This window comes from Doryrhamphus excisus, chromosome 1, assembly GCF_030265055.1.
Source record: "Doryrhamphus excisus isolate RoL2022-K1 chromosome 1, RoL_Dexc_1.0, whole genome shotgun sequence".
NCBI classification, from domain to species: Eukaryota; Metazoa; Chordata; class Actinopteri; order Syngnathiformes; family Syngnathidae; genus Doryrhamphus; species Doryrhamphus excisus.
Window position 1 is genome coordinate 37,783,172 of NC_080466.1, and position 23,592 is coordinate 37,806,763.

General features: G+C 41.1%; 2 protein-coding genes across 2 annotated transcripts in view; both read left to right on the forward strand.

The window, feature by feature from the left end:
* The first annotated feature begins 163 nt into the window (after window positions 1-163).
* Window positions 164-3,218, forward strand: rfesd (Rieske (Fe-S) domain containing). The gene is made up of 4 exons (XM_058079710.1): window positions 164-275; window positions 1,560-1,717; window positions 1,832-1,866; window positions 1,940-3,218. Exons 2-4 carry the CDS (start codon window positions 1,564-1,566, stop codon window positions 2,228-2,230), a joined length of 480 nt encoding a protein of 159 aa, XP_057935693.1. The 5' UTR covers window positions 164-275; window positions 1,560-1,563; the 3' UTR covers window positions 2,231-3,218.
* A 2,237-nt stretch (window positions 3,219-5,455) lies between these two features.
* The window catches only part of rhobtb3 (Rho related BTB domain containing 3), a 31,798-nt gene continuing 13,661 nt past the window's right edge, over window positions 5,456-23,592 (forward strand). Inside the window, exons 1-7 of the mRNA XM_058045887.1 lie at window positions 5,456-5,863; window positions 6,090-6,321; window positions 8,406-8,598; window positions 15,055-15,212; window positions 15,405-15,513; window positions 17,520-17,715; window positions 17,832-18,028. Of these exons, the coding sequence (XP_057901870.1) occupies window positions 5,862-5,863; window positions 6,090-6,321; window positions 8,406-8,598; window positions 15,055-15,212; window positions 15,405-15,513; window positions 17,520-17,715; window positions 17,832-18,028 (1,087 nt within the window). The 5' untranslated portion in view covers window positions 5,456-5,861. The remainder of the gene's footprint in view (window positions 5,864-6,089; window positions 6,322-8,405; window positions 8,599-15,054; window positions 15,213-15,404; window positions 15,514-17,519; window positions 17,716-17,831; window positions 18,029-23,592) is intronic.

Genomic DNA, 23,592 nt, shown 5'->3' on the forward strand with positions numbered 1-23,592 from the left:
GTTGTTTCCCACTATGGTTTATGTTTCAAAATATGATAAGAAAGAAATTTTAAGAGTGTGAGAATTATAGGAATCAGGTTGTTGTTGTTTTTCAAATAGAAATATAACAAGTAAAACGGTTGAGGGGAAACAGGAAAGCAAGGGCATTGATAAGACCCCCTGAAAGCAGCTTGTATCTGAAGATAAAATACGAGGCCTCCTTCCCACACCGAGTGGAGTTGTGAGTGGTACATTTGCTCGGCTTAACAGAGAGGACATTGCAGCTCAACTTCAAGGTAAAACCCAAAACAGGGATAATTTTTCATTTTCAAACAAATATGTAACTGACAGAGATAAGCTGAGAGAGTTTTTATGGTGGATTCTGCAATTTACCTGCACTTGCACAACAGGTATAGACAAAAAAAATGTATTCATCTTTGCTCTTTTCATCATTTTATGAAAATCCCCTCACAAATCAGCTGGAGGCTTTCTTACATGTGACTTTGACTGCTACTACTGTGTTTACTCAGCCTGCACTGATGTGCTCATTATTCCACACCATGACTCATTCTTGGGGTCTTGCATGAAGATATTTTTAGTATATTGTCACAGAGATTTCAGATGGAGTCTGATTTTAGTTTCTGGATGGAATGATGACAGCCAAATGTAATGTAATTTAGCCTAGGCCACAAATCCTGATCTGAAAGTGCTGGAGTTTGCTATTTGAACTGAGAAACTGTAGTATTTTTTAAGGTTTTATCGCAGGGATAGATTCCCAAAATAGCCCAAAATAAGTGAAATGCGCAAAGTAGGCAACTATGATTTGTTTACAATAATTCTATATGTTTTAAGGCTGTAAAACCCCCCCATTATACACTTTAGACATTTTTTTTTCAGAAAGGCATTAACATTTCCTCAAATTTCTCTGTTATTTAAACACTCTCAAAGTTCACATTTCATTTGAATTTTAATGATCAATCTATGGTGGACACAATAAATTGTTAAGTGACTCGAAATATTATATTCACTCCTCATCCTGGCACCGTTTAGCTGTAGCATTTTTGTATCCTTGTTAAAACATGTTGTCCATTTGTTGTCCTCGTCCACGTCCTCCTCCTTTAGCTACTTCTTCTATTGTTTATCGGAGTTTAGCAAGCAGCTCACTCGTTTGCTAGTGGGATGAAGTTTGATTGATTGACAATGGGAAGGTTCTCCCTTAGCCAATAACGGCTCTATATTTAGCCGGCTATTGTCAACTGTGGGCTCTTCCTGGTGAAGGCACGTAAACACATACTGAGAGGAAGTGGAGCAGCACATATCTTCAACATGATTATACAACACCCTCTACTGGTAGCAGTGGTAAATACAATAACAGACACACAACATAGTACCGGTAGATCCCTCTAATACACCACAAGGACACAGAACACAATGCAAAATGATATGCAAACTTAAACATCAGTGAAGCAGTAACTTTGTGAAAGGTGAATCACATTATAGAGAAGGATCCAAATTCAAATTAGATTGGTGCAACTGCAGGTGCGATAAACATTAAAATTAATTTTTGCTGAATTTTGCAGTGCCATGGAGCAGAAGAGTCCAGCAGGAGAGCTGTATTTTGTGGGGAAGAAAGAAAATTTGATTGAAGCAAAGCGCACTTTCAGAACAGTGGAGGATCGGGACATATTGATCATCTACCACCAGGAACGCTTCTATGCTATGGACTCTTACTGTCATCGTGAGTTCCATTTTTGCATTGCATCCATGAGCTTATAATAGATATCCATGCCATAATGTGCTTGCACTGAGGATTATATTCTGCAATATAGTGATCATCTATGCCTTCTAACAGATGCTGGTGGGATGCTGCAGAACGGGGACATTGAGGTGAGATTTGAAATATCCTACTCTTCATTATCAATGAGCTTGATTAACCATGTGGTCTCCATTGCATATGCAGGAAATTGATGGCAAGCTGTGCATAATTTGTCCCAAACACAAGTACAAGATGTCGCTAGCCGAAGGTGAAGGTTTATACAGGGGCAAAGACCCCACCCAAGATCCACCTGTGCACAAATGGTTCTCAAAAGGAGTGAAGCAGCGAGTCCACACAGTAACAGAAACCAATGGGGACATCTACGTGAAGCTCTCTAAGGAGCCAGCATGGATCGACTCTGACTACTTCCAAGGAGAGAAAGGAAAAGTGGAAAGGGCCAGAGCTGAGGCTCTTGAGAGGATGGCATCTTCCTAATGGATGATGAAAAATGACACCCCACCTACTCACAAACCTCAGATTCTATATACAGTTGTCACTTAAAAAAATATAATAATGTTATGTTATGATACATGATGTTAGATGACATTACCTTTCACACAGCATGGATAATGGCAGAGCTGAGATTGAGTAGAAAAAAAAGCTCTCCTCCCATTCCATGTGGAAGTGGTAATTTTTTTATTCCTTTGTCCGTCTTCCCCACTGTGATACTTCTTCCCCAGTGAACTGCAATAATCGAGGGACAAAGTACTCATTATAATCTCAACTGCAGTAAATTGTGCACACAAGATCTCAAACTAGCAACACATTTTGCGGCTTTTTCTGCTCTTACTGGACATAGTTGGAGACTCTTAAAGGGGAACTGCACTTTTTGGGGAATTTTGCAACATTGTTAGAGTTTTTTTTTTACAGGGCTTCATAGTTGACATAGGTGTATCCCAATGACAGCATTGTAAGCTAGCTGAAATTAACTTGTTTTCTTGTGTTATAATGCACAGAAAAGTGAAAGAAATAACATGTATTGCTCTTCTCAACGAGCAGCAGGTGCTGCTGTGGATCCATCTTGCCGGTGATAAAAAAACACAAAAAGAAGTGACATGTCCATTTCTAAGCATATTTGTTGTGCTTTTCATGTTTTTTTGCTCACTTTTTGTTGACCAAAACATACACAAAAATGGCATGCATCATGAACAATTATGCAAATTAGACAATAACTCCATTAAAACACCCTCCCGTCCCCACAAATAGATTGTAGTGCTGTGGGAAACACTAAAAATATACAATTATAAATCAATTTGCTATGTGCTTTATGAATAATGTATATGGTTATTTGTGTGATAATAATGTTAATTTTCAATGCAAATGACACACAATGCTAATGTTCTGTATTTGTTATTATCCTCCACAAATGATGTGAAATTATTGTATTATTATAATTAACTCCACTGTCCAAAGTGTATGACTGTTGTAGTACTAATATTTGAATAAAAGAGATACTCCTTGTTAAGAGTATTGGATTTCCAAAATACGTACATGCTGTGTAGGTGTGGACCCCTGGCTATATACCCCTGGTCATATTACTAGAAGACATGGAACAGCTACATATGATAACCTGCACAGAAAGCTCTCTAGATCTTCCAGATCTTCCGGCACCTCTTTCTGCAGTGTTTATTTTACTCCATCCCCAGCTCGCCTCCAGGTGCGCCTCCTGCCAAGCTCACTCCGCTGTGATTGGTCACACTCCCAAGCGCTCTCAAGGACTTCCAGACAGCTGCCGAACCCCACATCCTAATTTTGCCGGAAATTGTTACTTACAGCTTGTTCTTATGACTCTTCAACACAACCATGTAACGTTGGAAAGGTGTCGAACAGTTGACCGATAGCGCATTGTTCTCTTGCTGGCTAGTAATCAGAAACTCCAATCACTTCTGCCTGATGCTTGCCTCTTTAGGCAAGTTTTCTTTCCTGGGAGCCATTGTTCTGCGCTAACAGGGTGAATTATTTGACAAAGTGTACACCTTTAAAATGCCTTATAAGTTTTGGGTTGTAACACATATAGCGCTGCTTGTTATTGATAATGTAAACAAGACACAATGTATCTCAGTTCCCCTCATGTATAAAAATACTGTCAATAAACAAACTATTGCTTCAGTACAAGTCAATAAGTTTATACCACAGCAAAAGTACCAACAACTTAAAAGTACTGAGATTCAGTTCATGTGACACTTTGAATTTAGTCAAGCTTGTGGAGTGCGTGTGGTGAAGTAGCGAAATGTTGTGCTTGTTAAATATTAAAATGTAATTATGTAGTCAAATTGAGAGTCCATGCTGGGGCTGTAATGTCTGTGCGGTCTTTTGAGGTTGGTCAAGAGGAAATTTGTCAGGCTAAAGAGGACTGCCTGGGGAAGGTGTCTGCTGGTGGGGTTGATGTACGTATTGCACAGCATGGATACAATTTTGCTGGGTAATAGATATGGAGATGCTGAGCTGTTCTTCTGGTTTATTGTCTAGTATTAATCATCGTGTATAGTATGAGGGGGGGGGGGTTTAAACGTTGAATTAGAAGTCTTTCATTTAGTTCTTTAGTAATCAGTAGTAAAACATAGGTCAATTTCAGGAAAATGTTAGTTTCCGACTAAAAAAGGGAGAAAAACAGCTTTTTATGAATATATGTACATTTTAATCATAACTTTCATTTTGACACACATGTATTGCTAACAACTACAGCACAACATAAACAACACAAAAATGGGTTGTTTTATATCAAAATAACAATTTATTTACAAATATGACACCATGAACTATTTATGAGGTCTGAGATTACTGCACGGTGGTCGAGTGGTTAGCACGCAGGCCTCACAGCTAGGAGACCCGAGGTCGATTCCGCCATCTCTGTGTGGAGTTTGCATGTTCTCCCATGCATGCGTGGGTTTTCTCCGGTTTCCTCCCACATTCCAAAAACATGCTAGGTTAATTGTCCATAGGTATGAATGTGAGTGTGAATGGTTGTTTGTCTATATGTGCCCTGTGATTGGCTGGCCACCAGTCCAAGGTGTACCCCGCCTCTCGCCCGAAGACAGCTGGGATAGGCTCCAGCACCCCCGTGACCCTCATAAGGATAAGCAGTAACAAAAATTAATGAATAATTCCACCAGTTTCCTCAATTGTCACAAAACATCGGACATCGGCCATTTAGGTTTGGATTTTGGGGGCGAAACCAGGATTCATATTTTGAGTAGACTCCAAAATACTCTTTTGAATCTTTTGATTATAATCACGAGAAAAAGATTACACGCAGCAGCAACAAAATCTTTATGATCCTAATCATTTTGAGGTATAAAGTAACTGTAGTGACATATTAGGGGCCATACTATTATTTCCAGTAACTGTCACTGTATTTAGTTGGGACCGAATCCATACCAAACTTTCGCCCACCATGTATTAAAAAACAATTTTAAAATATTAATAACGTAATATTGAGTGATATTTGTCTAAAATAATGTCCCGTTGACTGAAACCATCAGTAAATTGGAGCTCTGCACGTCAGCATCGGTGTGCTTGCTGAGTCAGGCTGATGGTTCATTCCATTGCTCGCTCTCTCTCTCTCGCGCGCGCGCGTGCTCTCTCTCTTTCTCTCTCTCTTTCTCTCTCTCTCTCTCTCTCTCTCTCTCTCTCTCTCTCTCTCTGGTGATTTGTTGCCAATAAGACTTTGTTTTACCGCCCTACGTCATAAATGTGGTCTGGACATCGGTTAGCGAGGCTGTTCTCCCGGTGTGGCCGTGAACGCCTCATGCCTGCTGCCAACTTGTCCTTGTTTAGCGCATTGAGTGTTGTTGTTAGTAAAACACCGTGGGGTCGTCCACTTGCCGAGCTCCGCTTTTGTGAATGAATAACGATGCGGTGGGGACGCCAGTTAGCGTGACCCGGCTCCACAGTGGGGTGGGGGGGAGACCAGCCGCGGATGAGAGCGATTGACGGCGGAGCGGAGCGGAGCCGCGGCTGGCTCACTGCGGAAAAAGGCGAGCCTGACTGCCGCAGACTGGCGTGTAAACGCACCGTGAGGAGGACACGCTCCGTAGCGTAGAAGAACAAGAGCACCGTGACCACAATGTAAGTTATTGTGTGACTACAACTCATTAGTGAGGCGTCACATAAGGACGCTTTCATGTTTTTTTGTGCTTTCTGTGGGCTCATTTTGAAAAGAAAATAAACACCACTCTAGTCAGGTGTATAATGAGGGGCCCTGCCAAGCGTCTCCTGTCTTAATATCTCCATGAATGAAGACAGCATGGCGCCTCTTGTTCCTCTTGTCCATCATCTCCTTTCCATCTCACAGGTCCATTCACATTGTGGCTCTGGGGAGCGAGTGTCCTGGCGGAGTCGGGACCGGAGAAGAGATCATGGGCCAAGGCCAGCTACAAGGAGGGTTGCTGTGGAGCTACCTTGGTCACGGGGTCCTGGTGGGTCCAGGTGATGTGGAGAACAGGCTTCACAACCCGGCCTTCATGGAGTACACCTCACGTGTCTTTGGAGATGTCAGTGTTGTGGTCCAGGACTGTCCCAGCTGGGTAAGTATTGGGAACATGAGCTGTTGCTGGGACATACTGTTGGAATTTAGAATCAAATTCTACTTTGGGAAATCATGGAAATCATGGAATTCATGTGGAACATGAACAACTGTCATACAAGTGTGGGCACACGGTGGAGTGTGGTTAGTGCGCAGACCTCACAGCTAGAAGACCAGGGTTCAATTCCACCCTTGGCCATCTCTGTGTGGAGTTTGCATGTTCTCCCCGTGCATGCGTGGGTTTTCTCCGGGTACTCCGGTTTCCTCCCACATTCCAAAAACATGCTAGGTTAATTGGCGACTCCAAATTGTCCATAGGTATGAATGTGAGTGTGAATGGTTGTTTGTCTATATGTGCCCTGTGATTGGCTGGTCACCAGTCCGGGGTGTACCCTGACTTTTGTCCGAAGACAGCTGGGATAGGCTCCAGCACCCCCCCCCCCCCACCCTTGTGAGGATAAGTGGTAGAAAATGAGTGAATGAATGAATTTTACCTTTTGGGGCTGCACAGTGTGCGAGTGGTTAGCACGCAGGCCACACAGCTCGGAGACCTGGGTTCGATTCCCCGCTCTACCATGTCTGTGTGGAGTTTGCATGTTCTCCCAGTGTGTGTGGGGGGTTTCCTTTACCCTGCCTCTCGCCTGAAGACAGCTGGGATAGGCTCCGAGTTGTACAACGTCAGGGCAGTTATGTTGTCTTATATTCTATACATACATATAAGCTGAATGTAATGAAAGATGAGTGTTGTAACTGTAGAAAAAAATTAACGTTAGTGTTTCATTTCGGAAATCAGTAGGGATTCTTGCAGCTTGTTGTAAATGACTAGAACCTCGGTGGAAGTTATCACAGTAGAATAAAAAGGTGTTCGGCTTTTCCAAATGCTGATTGCGGTTCCTACTTTACTTTAAAAAAAAAACAACCAAAAAAGCTTTTGTTGTTAACAGCATATGAAATGGAGAAGTGTTTTCATTTAGCAGCATCACTCTAGCGTGCCATTGTAGAGCTGTCTTCCTCTCGCCAATGTCTGTCACTCCAACTGGTTTCTTTGTTTTTATTCAAATGATTTTCAAGCTTTCTGCAGGTTGTGCCCGCTTTTTGATTTGAATCTGGCCAGTCACTGAATGCCTCTCATAATGAAGGGCTTCTATTCCTAGTAGGGTTGTACTGTACATCGCTTTGTGATAGACGATTCAATACACATCTAGATAGATTCAGAAACTACCGTATTTTCCAAATGTGGCCCACAGGACACTAGTTTGAGGCCCCCGCCTTGATATGAAAGTTTAATGTTAGTGCGGCCCGCGCAAGTTTGATATGGATGCTGTATGGTATCATGTACCCAGAAAAAATGATTACGTTTGATTAATGTTCATGTTAAAGGTTAAATAACTTAATAGTTATCCTCCCTATCCGTGTGGAAGTGGTAAGTTTTTGGCTTTTTTAAGTTTAAAGGAAATAACTTGAAGGCTACTGTTTAGGTCGCTAGCTCTCTAGTTTGCGAGTTAGCATGTGTCTCAAGACCCTGCAGTTGCGCAATATGTTGTAAATAAAAAGAGTATAAATGTGACTATAGTCGTGTTTTGTCATGTCTACAGGGCTCTAATAATGCTTTGTTTGTCTATTTTAATCTGAAAAAAATAATTTGTCTACCCGGCAACTATATGTGGTTTCTTAAGTTATTATTATTTGCTGTTTTGTTATTATTATTATATTTATTTATTACTGATTGATTCTTGATTTGTTTATTTATTTTTCATCTTATTTTGTGCAGAAAAATAAAAATTAAGATATTTGAGAACAGTGGAATGTTTTATCAGCGTTTTAATTGTAGAAAATCGGAACCAAAGCACTGAAAAAGTTTTTCTGTTTTAATAAATGCGTTTTTTTTTTTTGTGTTTGTTTGTTTTTTGGAAAACCTGATGTGGCCCAGTCTCACCCAGACCCTAGCTCCAGTGGCCCCCAAGTAAATTGAGTTTGAGACCCCTGCTCTAATTCATACTGAGATGAGACATTACAGGAACCGAGTTTAGATAGTCATCACTGACACCATGACTCTAATTCGTTGTCCTTTTTCTCTCTCTTCAGGACCTGTTGGACAGCGACTGGGCCAGCGTACGGAAAGTTCTTGAGCAGGCCGACATCCTGGTTATTAAGTACTCAGTGACAGACAAGCTGGCCTTCCAACAGGTCAGAAACGGTTACGCCCCAAGGCTTCGCCCCCTTCTGAGGCACTGGGGTGTGCCTGTCATCCTGGTTGCGGTCGGAGCACGGCTAAACGGTGAGGCAGTGTGTGCGAGTTTCTTCGTTTTGGGCTTTGCTTCCGCTTTTAGTCAGCAAAAATAGACTTTGAGATATGTCTCATTATATTCCCCTCGCGGCCTCTAGCACATCCTGAAATAAATTAGCATATTTATATTCTATGCAGTTTCCACTTGAAAGAACTTGAAAGAACCAATGAATGAGCGGTTAACACCGCGGTGTAGGATTAGTGCAATTTGAATTAACTCACAATATCCACACCACGACTAGTGTGTTATATACCAGTGTTTTTCAACCTTTTTTGAGCCACGTCACGTTTTTTTTACATTGGAAAAATCTTGTGGCACACCACTAACCAAAAATGTTACAAAATGTCACCACGACCTCACACGTGCATCAATAAGTCTATCGGAGGAACAAGGTAGGTATTGCCACACGGACCAATATTACATTGCTCTGCCAGTCTTTACACCACAGACACTCCACAGTAGCCATGTTTTTACATGACCAGTTTTTCTTTCCGAAAAGACCCGAATGACCTTTCGGGAAACAATGGTATCCATAGAAAGGAATATTCCAATTTCTTGTCTCTTGTATTAACGCAGATTGGAACTGTAATTAATCTAATCTAATCTTATATTTGTATTTTAGTTAATTTAACTATTTTTATATTTGTATTTTAGTTAATTTAGTTATTTTTATGCTTGAAAATGCTCAATTTAGGTCAAAAATGTGCAAAATTTGCTAAAATATGCATTTTTAAAACTAAAAATAGCCTTATTACTAATCTATTCTTTTGAAAAACTGTGATTAAGTAAAGTTGCACAATTCAAAGTGAGATTGGAACTTCAATTAATCTAATCTAATCTTATATTTGTATTTTAGTTAATTTAGCTATTTTTATGCTTGAAAATGCTAAATTTAGGTCAAAAATGTGCAAAATTTGCTAAAATATGCATTTTTTTAAACTAAAAATAGCGTTATTATTAATCTATTCTTTTGAAAAACTGTGATTAAGTAAAGTTGCACAATTCAAAGTGAGATTGGAACTTCAATTAATCTAATCTAATCTTATATTTGTATTTTAGTTAATTTAGCTATTTTTATGCTTGAAAATGCTCAATTTAGGTCAAAAATGTGCAAAATTTGCTAAAATATGCAATTTTAAAACTAAAAATAGCGTTATTATTAATCTATTCTTTTGAAAAACTGTGATTAAGTAAAGTTGCACAATTCAAAGTGAGATTGGAACTGCATGTACAGTATGTAATGCTACAACATTTATACAATATAGACATTTTTTCTTGTCTACATGCGCCATGAAAATCAACCAGAATAGTCAATAGGGCATGCCCAGTAAAACGTAAACATCAACATCACGTGATACCGGCTTCCCCGAGTTTTTCTTTCACTTGTTGGAATAACTCCATAATTGCCAGTTTTTCGTCTGTCCAGTCTTGAAATTTAATTTGAATCAAAAACAAACTTTGCTTAGTCCAGTGCCGATTGCTGGCCTCCATTTTTAAAAGTGAAGAACGTCTGGATCTGCGTGTTACGTCATATCTGAGCATGCGCTGAAAGAATGCAACCGGGATAAATTTAAACAGGAAAAGATCAAATTCAATCTTGCTAATATTTTATAATTAAACTCAGGACATGTTTTATATAGATACAGTGAAGAAAATAAGTATTTGAACACCCTGCTATTTTGCTATTTCTCCCACTTAGAAATCATGGAGGGGTCTGAAATTTTCATCGTAGGTGCATGTCCACTGTGAGAGAGATAAACTAAAAAGAAAAATCCAGAAATCACAATACATGATTTTTTAACAATTTATTTGTGTGATACAGCTGCTAATAAGTATTTGAACACCTGAGAAAATGAATGTTAATATTTGGTACAGTAGCCTTTGTTTGCTATTACAGAGGTCAAACGTTTCCTGTAGTTTTTCACCAGGTTTGCACACACTGCAGGAGGGATCTTGGCCCACTCCTCCACACAGATCTTCTCTAGATCAGTCAGGTTTCTGGGCTGTCGCTGAGAAACACGGAGTTTGAGCTCCCTCCAAAGATTTTCGATTGGGTTCAGGTCTGGAGACTGGCTGGGCCATGCTAGAACCTTGATATGCTTCTTACGGAGCCACTCCTTGGTTTTCCTGGCTGTGTGCTTCGGGTCGTTGTCGTGTTGGAAGACCCAGCCACGACCCATCTTCAATGCTCTGACAGAGGGAAGGAGGTTGTTCCCCAAAATCTCACAATACACGGCCCCAGTCATCCTCTCTTTAATGCAGTGCACTCGTCCTGTCCCATGTGCAGAAAAACACCCCCAAAGCATGATGCTACCACCCCCATGCTTCACAGTAGGGATGGTGTTCTTCGGATTGTACTCTTCATTCTTCTTCCTCCAAACACGCTTATTGGAATTATGACCAAAAAGTTCTATTTTGGTCTCATCTGACCATAAAACTTTCTCCCATGACTCCTCTGTATCATCCAAATGGTCATATGCAAACTTAAGACGGGCCTTGACATGTGCTGGTTTAAGCAGGGGAACCTTTCGTGCCATGCATGATTTCACATCATGACGTCTTAGTGTATTACCTACAGTAACCTTGGAAACGGTGGTCCCAGCTCTTTTCAGGTCATTGACCAAGTCCTGTCGTGTAGTTCTGGGCTGATTCCTCACCTTTCTTAGAATCATTGAGACCCCACGAGGTGATATCTTGCATGGGGCTCCACTCCGATTGAGATTGACCGTCATGTTTAGCTTCTTCCATTTTCTAATGATAGCTCCAACAGTGGACCTTTTTTCACCAAGCTGCTTGGTAATTGCTCCGTAGCCCTTTCCAGCCTTGTGGAGGTGTACAATTTTGTCTCTGGTGTCTTTGGACAGCTCTTTGGTCTTCGCCATGTTACAAGTTAAAGTCTTACTGATTGTATGGGGTGGACAGGTGTCTTTATGCAGCTAACGACCTCAAACAGGTGCATCTGATTCAGGATGATACATGGAGTGCAGGTGGACTTCTAATGGGCAGACTAACAGGTCTTTCAGGGTCAGAATTCTAGATGATACACAGGTGTTCAAATACTTATTTGCAGCTGTATCACACAAATAAATTGTTAAAAAATCATGCATTGTGATTTCTGGATTTTTCTTTTTAGTTTATCTCTCTCACAGTGGACATGCACCTACGATGAAAATTTCAGACCCCTCCATGATTTCTAAGTGGGAGAAATAGCAAAATAGCAGGGTGTTCAAATACTTATTTTCTTCACTGTATATAGTTTCTTTTTTTAAAAAAACTGCACTTGTGAATGGCGTATAGAAGGGTTTAGATTCTGTTCCACAGATGGCGCTAATGCATACGAAAACTGCTTGCCAACCGCCAATAAACAACAGAAGAAGAAAAACACTCAACTTTCCGTTTGAGCGGGTACAAGATACCTCAATCGGATTGGTTAAAGGAATATTCCATCCCTGTTCAATTCTTTTCGTTTGAGAAAATAAACCAAATGCAATTGGAATATTTGGGTCCATGTATACTATTGACATAATGGCTATTGACATTCATTCATTTTCTACCGCTTTTTCCTCACGAGGGTCGCGGAGGGTGCTGGAGCCTATCCCAGCTGTCTTGGGGCGAGAGGCGGGGTACACCCTGGACTGGTCGCCAGCCAATCACAGGGCACATATAGACAAACAACCATTCACACTCACATTCATACCTATGGACAATTTGGAGTCGCCAATTAACCTAGCATGTTTTTGGAATGTGGGAGGAAACCGGAGTACCCGGAGAAAACGGAGATGGCCGAGGGTGGAATTGAACCCTGGTCTCCTAGCTGTGAGGTCTGCGCGCTAACCACTCGACCGCCGTGCCGCCCAAATGATGATTAATACATGTTAATTACAGTAAACCTGGGATATATCGGACTCGGATATATCGGAAATTCGCTCACAACGGACAGATAAAAAAGAACCAATTTTTCTGTAATGCATTTCCAATAAAAATTCATTGCATATATCAGATTTTTTATAACAGATTTCGCCTATTTCGGACAAAATCTCCAGTCCCGTTCCAATGCATTTCCATTAAATTTCCCTCGCATACATCAGATGGCCGCATCGTGGCGCTCCGATTCGCCGAATCGTGACAGGGCGCTATACGACGTCATTTGCAGCGTTTGCAGCGTTGCCTGCGCGTCCAGGTACATTGGAAACATAGTCAAGGAAGTGCCTTTTTATAACGGATAAAATCCGATTTACGCATATACCGGATATAAAACTGATATATGCGTAAAACGGACATTTTCCGGTATACGCATATAACGGATTTCGCTTATATCGGACAAAACCAGTGGGAACAATTGAATCCGATATATCCGAGGTTTACTGTATAAAAAGTGATGTTGGATAATTCCTCACGGCACACCTGACGGTTTCTCACTGTTATATACCTTTGATTGATGGAAAGTATTAGAAACAGTGTGATGCGTATATAACTCATTGTTATGGATCTCATAAGCGTCAAGTGAGCGGATACCCACAGACACGGTGACCCCTCATTCAATGTAGTTTATGTAAACAAGCCACTCAATTCACAGAGTTTTATTTTTAGCTTTTCTGCTCAAAATTCTTTGAGATCCTGTCAGAGCAGCGTTGCAGAAAGATCAAAACGCAAGCCGAGTTGTCCTGGGAGCTTTTGGGGAGGGTACGTTTGTGGAGGTGCTTGAGGGGCAGAGAGGAAGGGTGAGCCGCTTGTCTTTTAGCGTGTTGTTGTTGCCGCCGTGATGAGTATGTCGACGCGATGCCCTCATGACGGCACAGAGTGACACGGCTTGAGCTGGGCCACCTCAGGGCACGGCGCTGTGGTACGTGTATTAACGCGGCCATTAAACCAGCGTCGAACGCACTGATTCAGCCAAGGGCACGCGCACGCGCTTCACACACACAAAAACACAACACCGATGTGCCAAGTCACGGTCTGACAGACGCTTGTGCACTCACAATTTTATTTTCTCTCACACACACACACACACACATGAACACACACACACGCTCTGGCTCAGTGCCTGTAGGTTATTAGCAGTATGATTTATCAAATGCCTCAGCACTTAGCTGTGTCCTGCTCATTCATTCCGGCTCTGTTCTTTGTTCTGTGTCTCTCCCTCCTGCAAGATAATCCGACTCATTTTCTGTCTTATTTCTGTCGTTTTGCTCCCAATGCGCACATAACGCAGCATGGCTGGTCCTTGCCAGGATATCGCTGCACACATTACATGATAGGAAATTGCAGAAAACAGCAAGAGACCGCAGTGTATTCATTCATTAATGGTCTTTTTTTTGCCCCCCCTAATGTATGTCTGTAGGCATTTGGAAAAAAACAGTTTGTGCCTTCCAGTAGTCTTGCAGGACAATGTGTTCTTTTGGAAATGTAATAGGATATTAAAGTTAATCACTGGAATAAGTTCAAATCGGACTATTTTCCATGCACATGTGCGAACTCTTGCAGTAACTTACTTTAAAACAGAGGTAGGGAACCTATGGCTCGGGAGCCAGGTAGGGCTCTTTTGATGACTGTATCTGGCTCTCAAGCATTTACCACAATAAAAATGTATGTTTGCTAACATTTTAAAGTAAACATCACAGAAATGACTGTTAAAAATATTAAAAATCAACAACTTTCTTATGCATTTTAATCCGTCCATCTATTTTCTACTGCAATACGGCCGACCATATCTATCTTTCCTGATGATATTTTCCAGGTCAAACACCAAAACTCGATTATTACTGGGTAATGCGGTCTACCTCGGTCATTAAGATGTAAATGTAAACTTTCCTCCTTTAGTCAAATAGTCACCTAGCTAAAGCTGCAGAACCAAGCCTTCTGGCAAAGATGGCCAAAAGAATGAAATATACTGAGTACGGTGCAAAACCATGCAGCAGCAGAAGTTGCATTAATGGCAGCAAGTATTTGATTTATTATTGGACACTGCGCTGCTCACAAAAGTGTGCTGGCCACACCCCCTTGGCGTGGGGTAGTGTGCCTGGTCTACATAATTAGAGCCCATTATATCTAAAACTGTTGGTCTTACATAAAAATGCACACATTTTATTGCATTCAATGTTTAAAAAAATGTATATGGCTCTCACAGATACACATTTTATAATATCTGGTCTTCATGGCTCTCGTAGCCAAAAAGGTTCCAGACCCCTGCTTTAAAAACATGAGTTTTTTTGCTAAAATATGCATTTTTTAAAACTAAAAATAGCGTTATTATTAATCTATTGTTTTGAAAAACTGTGATTAAGTAAAGTTGCACAATTCAAAGTGAGATTGGAGCTGCATGTACAGTATGTAATGCTACAACATTTATACAATATATACATTTTTTGGTTGAATAAAATATTGCCTGCAGTCCCTTTAATACCATCATTCTTGGCTAATAATGAAATTGTCATGCCTGCACTCAGACGAGGGTCCGCCCTGTACGTGCCCGCTGTGTGCGTCTGACTGGAGCAGCTGTGTGCCTCACAGTGAAGGTTTGCAGCTGTCCCGGGACCTGGGGGCCACCTACCTGGAGCTACCCTCACTCAACCATGTGTTCGTGGGTCGCTACTTTGGCAGCGTGGTACATAAACACACACACACACACAAACACCTACACATACTGTATAACGATGTTGAGTCGCATCTCACCTCAGGCGTTTTTTTTATTTTTAAGATAGCACAGCTCATGATGGGGGGGCAATTTGTTCCCTAAGCAAAGAAGCGATGACATAACAACACTTATTTTTATTTTCTCTTCTTTTGTATTGTTCAGTTGGAGTACTTCATGATCCAGTGTCTGAAACACAAAGTCAAAGAGAAGCCAGAGAAGAGGCGAGGAAATAAAGTCAACGAACTTCGTCCGCCTCACTTGGAGCAACCAGGTCAGAGAAGTACCTAAAAGTACCTAAAAACTAATAGTAATCCTACTTTTATGGTAGTGTCATTTGAGTTTTATACCTGTTGACCTTTTTCATCCAGTGGAACTTAATAGCTACTCCCCTCTTAAGCTTCCAGAGCCGTAAAAAAGCTTAGTACTAAGGTTTGTCCAGATCAATATAGCGTTTTCCAAACTGAAAATTAGACCGCTTTTCTTGGCTGATGTTTAAATCAATGTTAGTCTGGACTGTTTCCATCGCTACTGTTGTTGTGGAATTCAACAGGATTACTCATTATTAATCTTATCTTTGACCAAACTAATTTAACCAGTGTTGGAGTTTGACCCAAACACAATACAATAAAATGTGTGTGTTGTTCAAGAAGTGTTCACTTCCTGTCAGACTTGATGACATGGCTACCCAGAGGGTATCATTATGTCCCGCCCTCTTCCTGCTTTGAGTGCAGAAGCTACGATAAAACACACGTTAAATAATTAGACGTGAAATGTCAAATTTTCTGGGCTGCACGGTGTTGAGTGGTTAGCGCGCAGACCTCACAGCTAGGAGACCACGGTTCAATTTCACCCTCGGCAATCTCTGTGTGGAGTTTGCATGTTCTCCCCGTGCATGCGTGGGTTTTCTCCGGGTACTCCGGTTTCCTCCCACATTCCAAAAACATGCTAGGTTAATTGGCGACTCCAAATTGTCCATAGGTATGAATGTGAGTGTGAATGGTTGTTTGTCTATATGTGCCCTGTGATTGGCTGGCCACCAGTCCAGGGTGTACCCCGCCTCTCGCTCGAAGACAGCTGGGATAGGCTCCAGCACCCCTGTGACCTTCGTGACGAAAAGCGGTAGAAAATAAATGAATAAATGAATGAATGTCATTGCTATAAATTTCACAACATTTGTAGCAGCGTGCCGCATTTAAATAATCATTTTAATTATTCCATTTAGCGGCACATTTGTCCGTCCACTTTGCTGCTGTAGTAGTAAATCGGACATCATGACTGACAGTTTGAAATCTGTGCCAAAAAGGCCTGCAGGAACACTCCAAAGCAAAATCAATCTACTTACGGTGTCACTTGCTCTCATTCTAGGGAATGCTCCGTTTGCACCAAAATGCTGAGAAGACATAATGCATGAATGGCGACCTAATGGGACAATGATTTATGATTTATCATTCATTCTTTTTCACCACTCTTGCAGTTCGTGTTCGTTCTGTTGCCGTTCTGTTAAACATAACCAAAACAATCTATAAAATAATTTGCGGCTGCAATTAAATCACTAAGTGAATAGAACTAAGAACTAAATTTGAAACACATATGCTAGGACTACGTTAAAAAGCCATAGCATTTCAGTATGTGGAATCAAACTATGGAATGGATTGAGTAAGGAAATCAAACAATGCACAACGATGAGCCAATTCAAGAAACAATACAAGCAGTTGATGTTTGCTAAATACAAGGATGAAGAGTCTTGAACCAGTCATGATGTGCTATATAGTATATCACTATATTGACACTTACTTTGGTACTCATTATGTCATTGTTTGGTCATATCACCTCATACTTCGGTACGTGACATAAAATTAAAAAAAATAAAACATTTAAAAATTTAAATATTTTTAAAATTTTAAAATGTTTACTTTTTTGTACAAATTTCATTTTTTTAATTTTTTTTACATTTTTAAATTTTTTTTTAATTTTTAAATATTTAAAAAATTTAAAATTTACTTAAACTATATTTGGAAAGCAGGAAGTGAACAAATGTAACAGTTACTGATTGTAAAAGTACCAGATGGAGGGATAGGATTTAATAAGCTTTGCTTCTTCCTACTCCTTTTGGACATGTGGAACTGGGAACTGATTATGTGATGCATTCAATTGTAATCTGATGCATGTTCAAATGAAATAAAACCATTAGCATTACCATTACCATATAATAAAACAAAACAACTAATATAACACGCACTCTCACCTGCTACGCTTCATCTGCCTCTCCCTGCTCAGCTCGCCTTCCTCCTATTCGAGTGGAGGAGTCGAGCTTCTCCCAAGACATGCAGTGGTTGCTGGAACGTGGCGTACAGTTCGCCGACGTGGCCTTCTACGCAGGGGACACTGGGAAAGAACTGGGATGGGCTCATGCGTCTGTGCTCTGCGCTGTGAGCCCGTATTTCAGACAGCTGCTCCTGGGGCCCAAGACTAGGTAGGAGAGGTATTCTTGTATGCTATGAAGCTTCATCGCCATCTGTTCCCATCAGGTGTTCACCTCCTTGTGCGGACACTGTTTTGGTTTGTGCTGAATTCGGTCTGGTTTGACAGGGAACGACCACAGTCCCGCTGTGTCTGCAGGGAGAGGGATGGAGCACCCCATTCTTTACTCTCCACCTGGGACGGGGGAATTATTGATGACATGCCCAGGTCAGACGGACACCTGGCTGGTCGCCTCTCTCGTCTGGTGGTGAAGGATCCCCTTTTGTGTATGTGCTTATGGGAGACTCTCATGTTCATCTATAGAGGTAAATAACACACAAATATGATCATACTAGTCACATAGATTCTTTTAACAATAGTTTTGGGACACACATTAATTTAACTTAATTTGTCATCTTAACTGTGTGAAGATTCGGGGAAAGATACCTTTCAGTATGACCGCCCCCCCAGTGAATAAAACAGGGGTCCACATTCAATTACCCAAATAACCATTCAGACTGCATTCCAGTGGCAGTCTCAGTTGCCTTCGCTAACTTCCTCTAGGCGCTTGCCCTTGAGGGAATCCGCCACCGCCATCATAAGTGTTTCTTAACACTCAAAAGATAGGTAAGAAATATATACAGTTATATTGGCCATGGCTGCCAGGGCGCTGCAATGATTCATTCAGCTGCCTCTTTTCCACCAGAGGGAGGCTCCCTGTGGCTCCCCCGGCAGCCATTGCTAATGAAATGCTTTGCCGGGAAGAAATGAACTATGGGAAACTGTTAAAATATATTCTGTACACCTATTGGTACTTTTGACCTACCTTTTGAGTGTTAAGTTGCTGTGTGATGATTTTAGTATTCTAAGATGACACCGTAAAGACCGTTATATTGAGTAATGACCTTCTGAAATTTTTGATGGGTTGACAAGCTTGTCATAATATATACATACGTTATTATACAATCTGGTGTCTGCAGAGAAACATTTTGGCACTTGGACAAATATAATTGAGGACCCCTGGCGTAAAGCAAGGACCACAGACCCAGACAGCCCTGAAACTGTTAAAATATATTCTGTACTCATATTGGTACTTTTATTGTATTTTTTTGACCTACCTTTTGAGTGTTAAGTTGCTGTGCGATGATTTTAGTATTCTAAGATGACACCGTGAATCAGACTGTTATATTGAGTAATGGCCTTCTGAAATTTACGATGGGTTGACAAGCACGTCATAATATATGTCATACATACATAATTTCCAATCTGATAAAAAAAATTTGGCCCTTGGACAAATATAATTGAGGACCCCTGGCATAAAGCAAGGGCCACAGACCCAGAGGGTCCTGATCTCAATTCTCTCATATTCATTTCATGACCTCTGATGAATGGACAACATTCTTTCCAGTCAAGTGAAAGTTGTTACAGCAACTAAAGGGATGGAGACCAATAACATGTTTTCTTCCATTTGTACTCCCTGCTGTGGGTTTAATAGAAACCCATATAATGTATAATCAAACTACACCGTCGGGCAAAACTGATGTCTTATTCATAACATGAACCACAAAACAGACAATTTCACAGGTTTTGCTTTTCTTATTCTGTTAACACACACACACACAGACTCTTGATATGAGGGTATGTCTTGGGCGCACCAGACCCAAAGAAGTCTCAATTACATTTTTCCATTCAGTGGATTTTTCTCTTCAGAACAGAAATCAGTTATTGCCTCACTTTTTGAGAAAGCGTACTTCTCTTTGCTGTTTTCAGTGTGTCTGGTAACAGTCACTATATTTTGATGGCTTTTGGTCTTCTTACAATGACCACGTATCATCATGATTCATTGACTGAAAAGAATACCTGTGCATGTTTCTTCGGCTGTAGGTAGTTGTGAACCTCCACAGTTCTCCCTGCAAGCTCCCACTGGCCGACTGTGAATGATCGTTTCTTTAATTGTGTTATATCCTGCCAAGTTTGACTAAATTCTTGTTGCTGCAGTATGCCAGCTCCGATGGGAACGTAAAGAAAACCAATCGGACTGCATTCAAAGTAGATGTAATAATGAATGTACGCTGGCAGCAGACAGGAGTTGGACTGTTATTGGGTGAGATCCAATGTTACATTATGCCAGAGGAACTCTGAGGAGGAGTCAGTCAAATTAGAGGTGTTTAATACTCAATTTAGTCTTTCCTCCAAGACCGAAACACTCATTGTACAACATAGATTTTCGGTAGCTTTTGCTATTTAAGGTGACTTAGACTTGGGACTTGGGGCACACCCTGAATAGTCAATGACTTAGGACACACATTTTCTCAATAAATAGTACGTATGCTTGACCGGGAGTTCGGTCGTTTGTGAACTTGATGCCTTGGGTCCTCCTGGGTGGTTTGATACAGAAATCAGAAATTCATCTTGGATACCAGAAGACGTGGTTCTTGGGACTCTTGACGTCCCTTTGTCCGTCAATGACATAGTCCAGTAGAATCCAATGATTGAGGATGATGAGGTTGGCTGACCGAGGTGTGGTGGCGATGGCGTTGATCAGATCCTCATAGAATCTGTGCTTCTATCGAACCTTTTCTTTGGGAGCATAACCCTTTTGGAGGTCAGCCAGCTTGCTGACCAGGTTGATCTTGATGACAAAGCCAACGCCTGCCTTGCGATGTTTGTCTTTGCCGTGTGTGATCCAGGAGAATGTGTAGCCGGAGTCGGACTTGTTCACTGGCAATGACAGTCAGTCTCTCAAGTTGACAAGTCTGGTTTGGATTTTGTTGTGGTATTAACACTGGAGATATCTGGAGAATGGCTACCATGCTGTGGATGGCCGGCAATGATGCTCCTGTCTTCGCCGAGCCCTGGTTGCCTTCCACGATGCTGTGCTGGGACTGCCTTTTTGTCCGCTGAACCAATCACGTGGTTTCGTCTGCGCAGTCCTATGTAGTGTGATCACCGAACCACCTGGTTCAGCCTGCCTGCCAAAACGCATGCTACAGCTTTGAGATCTGTATGTCAGATGCGATGTAGTCTGGGCTATACTGCCTATCCCCAACTTGGGGGTGCTGGAGCCTATCCCAGCTGTCTTCGGGCGAGAGGACTGGTTGCCAGCCAATCACAGGGCACATATAGACAAACAACCATTCACACTCACATTCATACCTATGGACAATTTGGAGTCGCGAATTAACCTAGCATGTTTTTGGAATGTGGGAGGAAACCGGAGTACCCGGAGAAAACCCACGCATGCACGGGGAGAACATGTAAACTCCACACAGAGATAGCCGAGGGTGGAATTGAACCCTGGTCTCCTAGCTGTGAGGTCTGTGCGCTAACCACACGACCGCCGTGCAGCACCATAAAGTTGTACTATTTTGCAAAATTCATACATTAATCGGTTAGGACAAAAACCCACTAAATTGTAGTAATAATAGTAATCAGTGGTTCTTTACCAGCTCACCCATGGTTGCTCTGTGCAAGATAAGTGTTAGAAAATGAATGAATGAATGACTTAAGCCCGACTACCCCTACATCCATTTTCAACTAGCGCATTCCTTCCAGCACACGAAGCCTGTGTGATATACTCAGCAGCGCAGTGAAAATCTTCTCAAAGTGTGGCTTAAAATCCGCAGCCGCTGTGCTCGCTTGCATGTCAAGATTTCCTTGCTGTATCATTTCAAGACGTGGTGGTGCAAGAATCTGCTTCCCGATAGTGCGAGTGAACACACACGCTCACATTTGTTATCACACTTGCAGTTGTGACATAAAAAACATAAGCTGTTGCCGTAAGTGTGCTGATGAAGTGTGAGCGGAGAAGGAAAGAAGATTATAGGGTGAGAGTGAGTATCTTTTGAGGGAGTGCATGAATAAGAATAAGAAGTGCTCACTCCTTGAGAGACGGGTGGTGCAGTGTGCATTGTGGATTTTTCTCATGTGGGAGAGAGGATGAGGATGGGGAAAGTTGTCTAGAAGGTAAAAAAAAAATGGGAGATGAGGAAAGGAGGTGCTGCTCGGAGGATAATACGATGGATGTGTGTTGCTTTGGAGCCGGTGGAGAGAGGAAGCAGGAGCTGAATACAAATGTGACTTTTCCATGTAGTGTAAAATGCTTCCAGGAGACAACGTTATAACTCTTTTAACGTTGAACATGTTTTTTTTTTTATTTTGGATCTCATGCATGGCTACATTTATAGAAATGCCTTTATGTGAGCTTGCCTTTGCCCCGAGGAAACAAATATCCAGCGCTTTGGGAGCTATTGTTTGATGTTCATTTGTTTGAAAAACCCACAACACAGCCATACTTTTCCACTTTGACTCATCATTTCTCCTAGCAGAATACATTCCCATAATAATATCACGTATCTGTGAAGAAAAAAAAAATCCCCCTCGTGTAATAATTTCACGCTCTGGTTTGTCACATGTGTGTGTGTGTGTGTGTGCAGTCACAGAGGCCATGACTTTACTAGGGTGATGTTAACACTCTAAGACCGTGTCTCCTTCTTGTAGCGTGCTGCTGAGTTATTTGATTTGTCAATGGCTTGCTATTGTGTCTATATGCACATGTATCACATATTTTGCGCATTGTTGTGTATGTTTGTAAACACTCCAGTGAGGCATTCAGGCAACAGGATAACAGAGTGTTTTTAGTTAAAACATGTAAAACAATCATCTATGGAATCGAATCAGTCGTACTGTGACGCGGGGGGGCCACTTGACACCAAAATGGTACATATGTTATATAGCATACTTCACCTCCTTCGGTACAATTCCCAGTTATAGAATGACTATAGTGCTACTCCTATGTTCTCAATGATAACTGACACATTTCATAATAGAACTAAAGTAAGATTCAAAATAAGCCATGATTACATTGTTGTATATGTAATAAAGACTTGCCATTTAATTCATGCTATTGCTAAGTACATAAGTAAGTAATCAATGAAAGCTGCACTGGCACAAAATAAATAATCGGAACGACTCAAAATCAAATAATTAACAGCATATTAATTACAGTGAACCTTAGTTGGCATCATTAATTTGTTCTAGAACGTCAGAATCTACACTCACTGTATGCCAACAGTATCAATTTCTTCCATAAGAAATAATGTCAATCCAATGAATTAATTAAACATGTTAACACGAAGCGTGTTTTTATTGCGGCTGCACGGTGGTCGAGTGGTTAGCGTGCAGACCTCACAGCTAAGAGACCAGGATTCAATTCCACCCTCGGCCATCTCTGTGTGGAGTTTGCATGTTCTCCGGGTACCAATATGCTAAGAAGAACAATTGTATTATTAGAATAAACTTTCTTTTTTTCATTTTTGCTTTTTTTTAAATTTTTATTTTAATTATCCAAATATTTTGACTTCTTAAATTTTTTTTTACTAATTAATTAATTTACTAATTAATGTCCTTTTTGTTTCGTAATAATTTTGTAAATACTTTAATCCCATTTAGATTAAATCCCATTTACATCCCATTTAGACACAATATTATAACATTTTCCCCAACCTCATTTCCCAATAATTACAACTTTATTTTGTTTTGTTGTTTTTTTATGGGCTGCACGGTGTCGAGTGGTTAGTGCACGGACCTCACAGCGAGGAGACCAGGGTTCAATTCCACCCTCTGCCATCTCTGTGTGGAGTTGCGTGGGTTTTCTCCGGGTACTCCGGTTTCCTCCCACATTCCAAAAACATGCTAGGTTAATTGGTGACTCCAAATTGTCCATAGGTATGAATGTGAGTGTGAATGGTTGTTTGTCTATGTGTGCCCTGTGATTGGCTGGCGACCAGTCGCGACCCTCGTGACTGGTGTTTTTCCAAACTGTATTACTTTATAAGCATTCTACTTTGAAGGTTCCAGTGTGCTTTTTATTTATTTCATTTTATTCCCT

Bases quoted from the DNA above. Each gene is read 5' to 3' on its own strand.
- rfesd (XM_058079710.1), top strand. From the start codon at position 1,564: ATGGAGCAGAAGAGTCCAGCAGGAGAGCTGTATTTTGTGGGGAAGAAA. The intron at 1,718-1,831 runs GTGAGTTCCATT...GCCTTCTAACAG, and splicing joins TATGGACTCTTACTGTCATC to ATGCTGGTGGGATGCTGCAG. The intron at 1,867-1,939 runs GTGAGATTTGAA...TTGCATATGCAG, and splicing joins TGCAGAACGGGGACATTGAG to GAAATTGATGGCAAGCTGTG.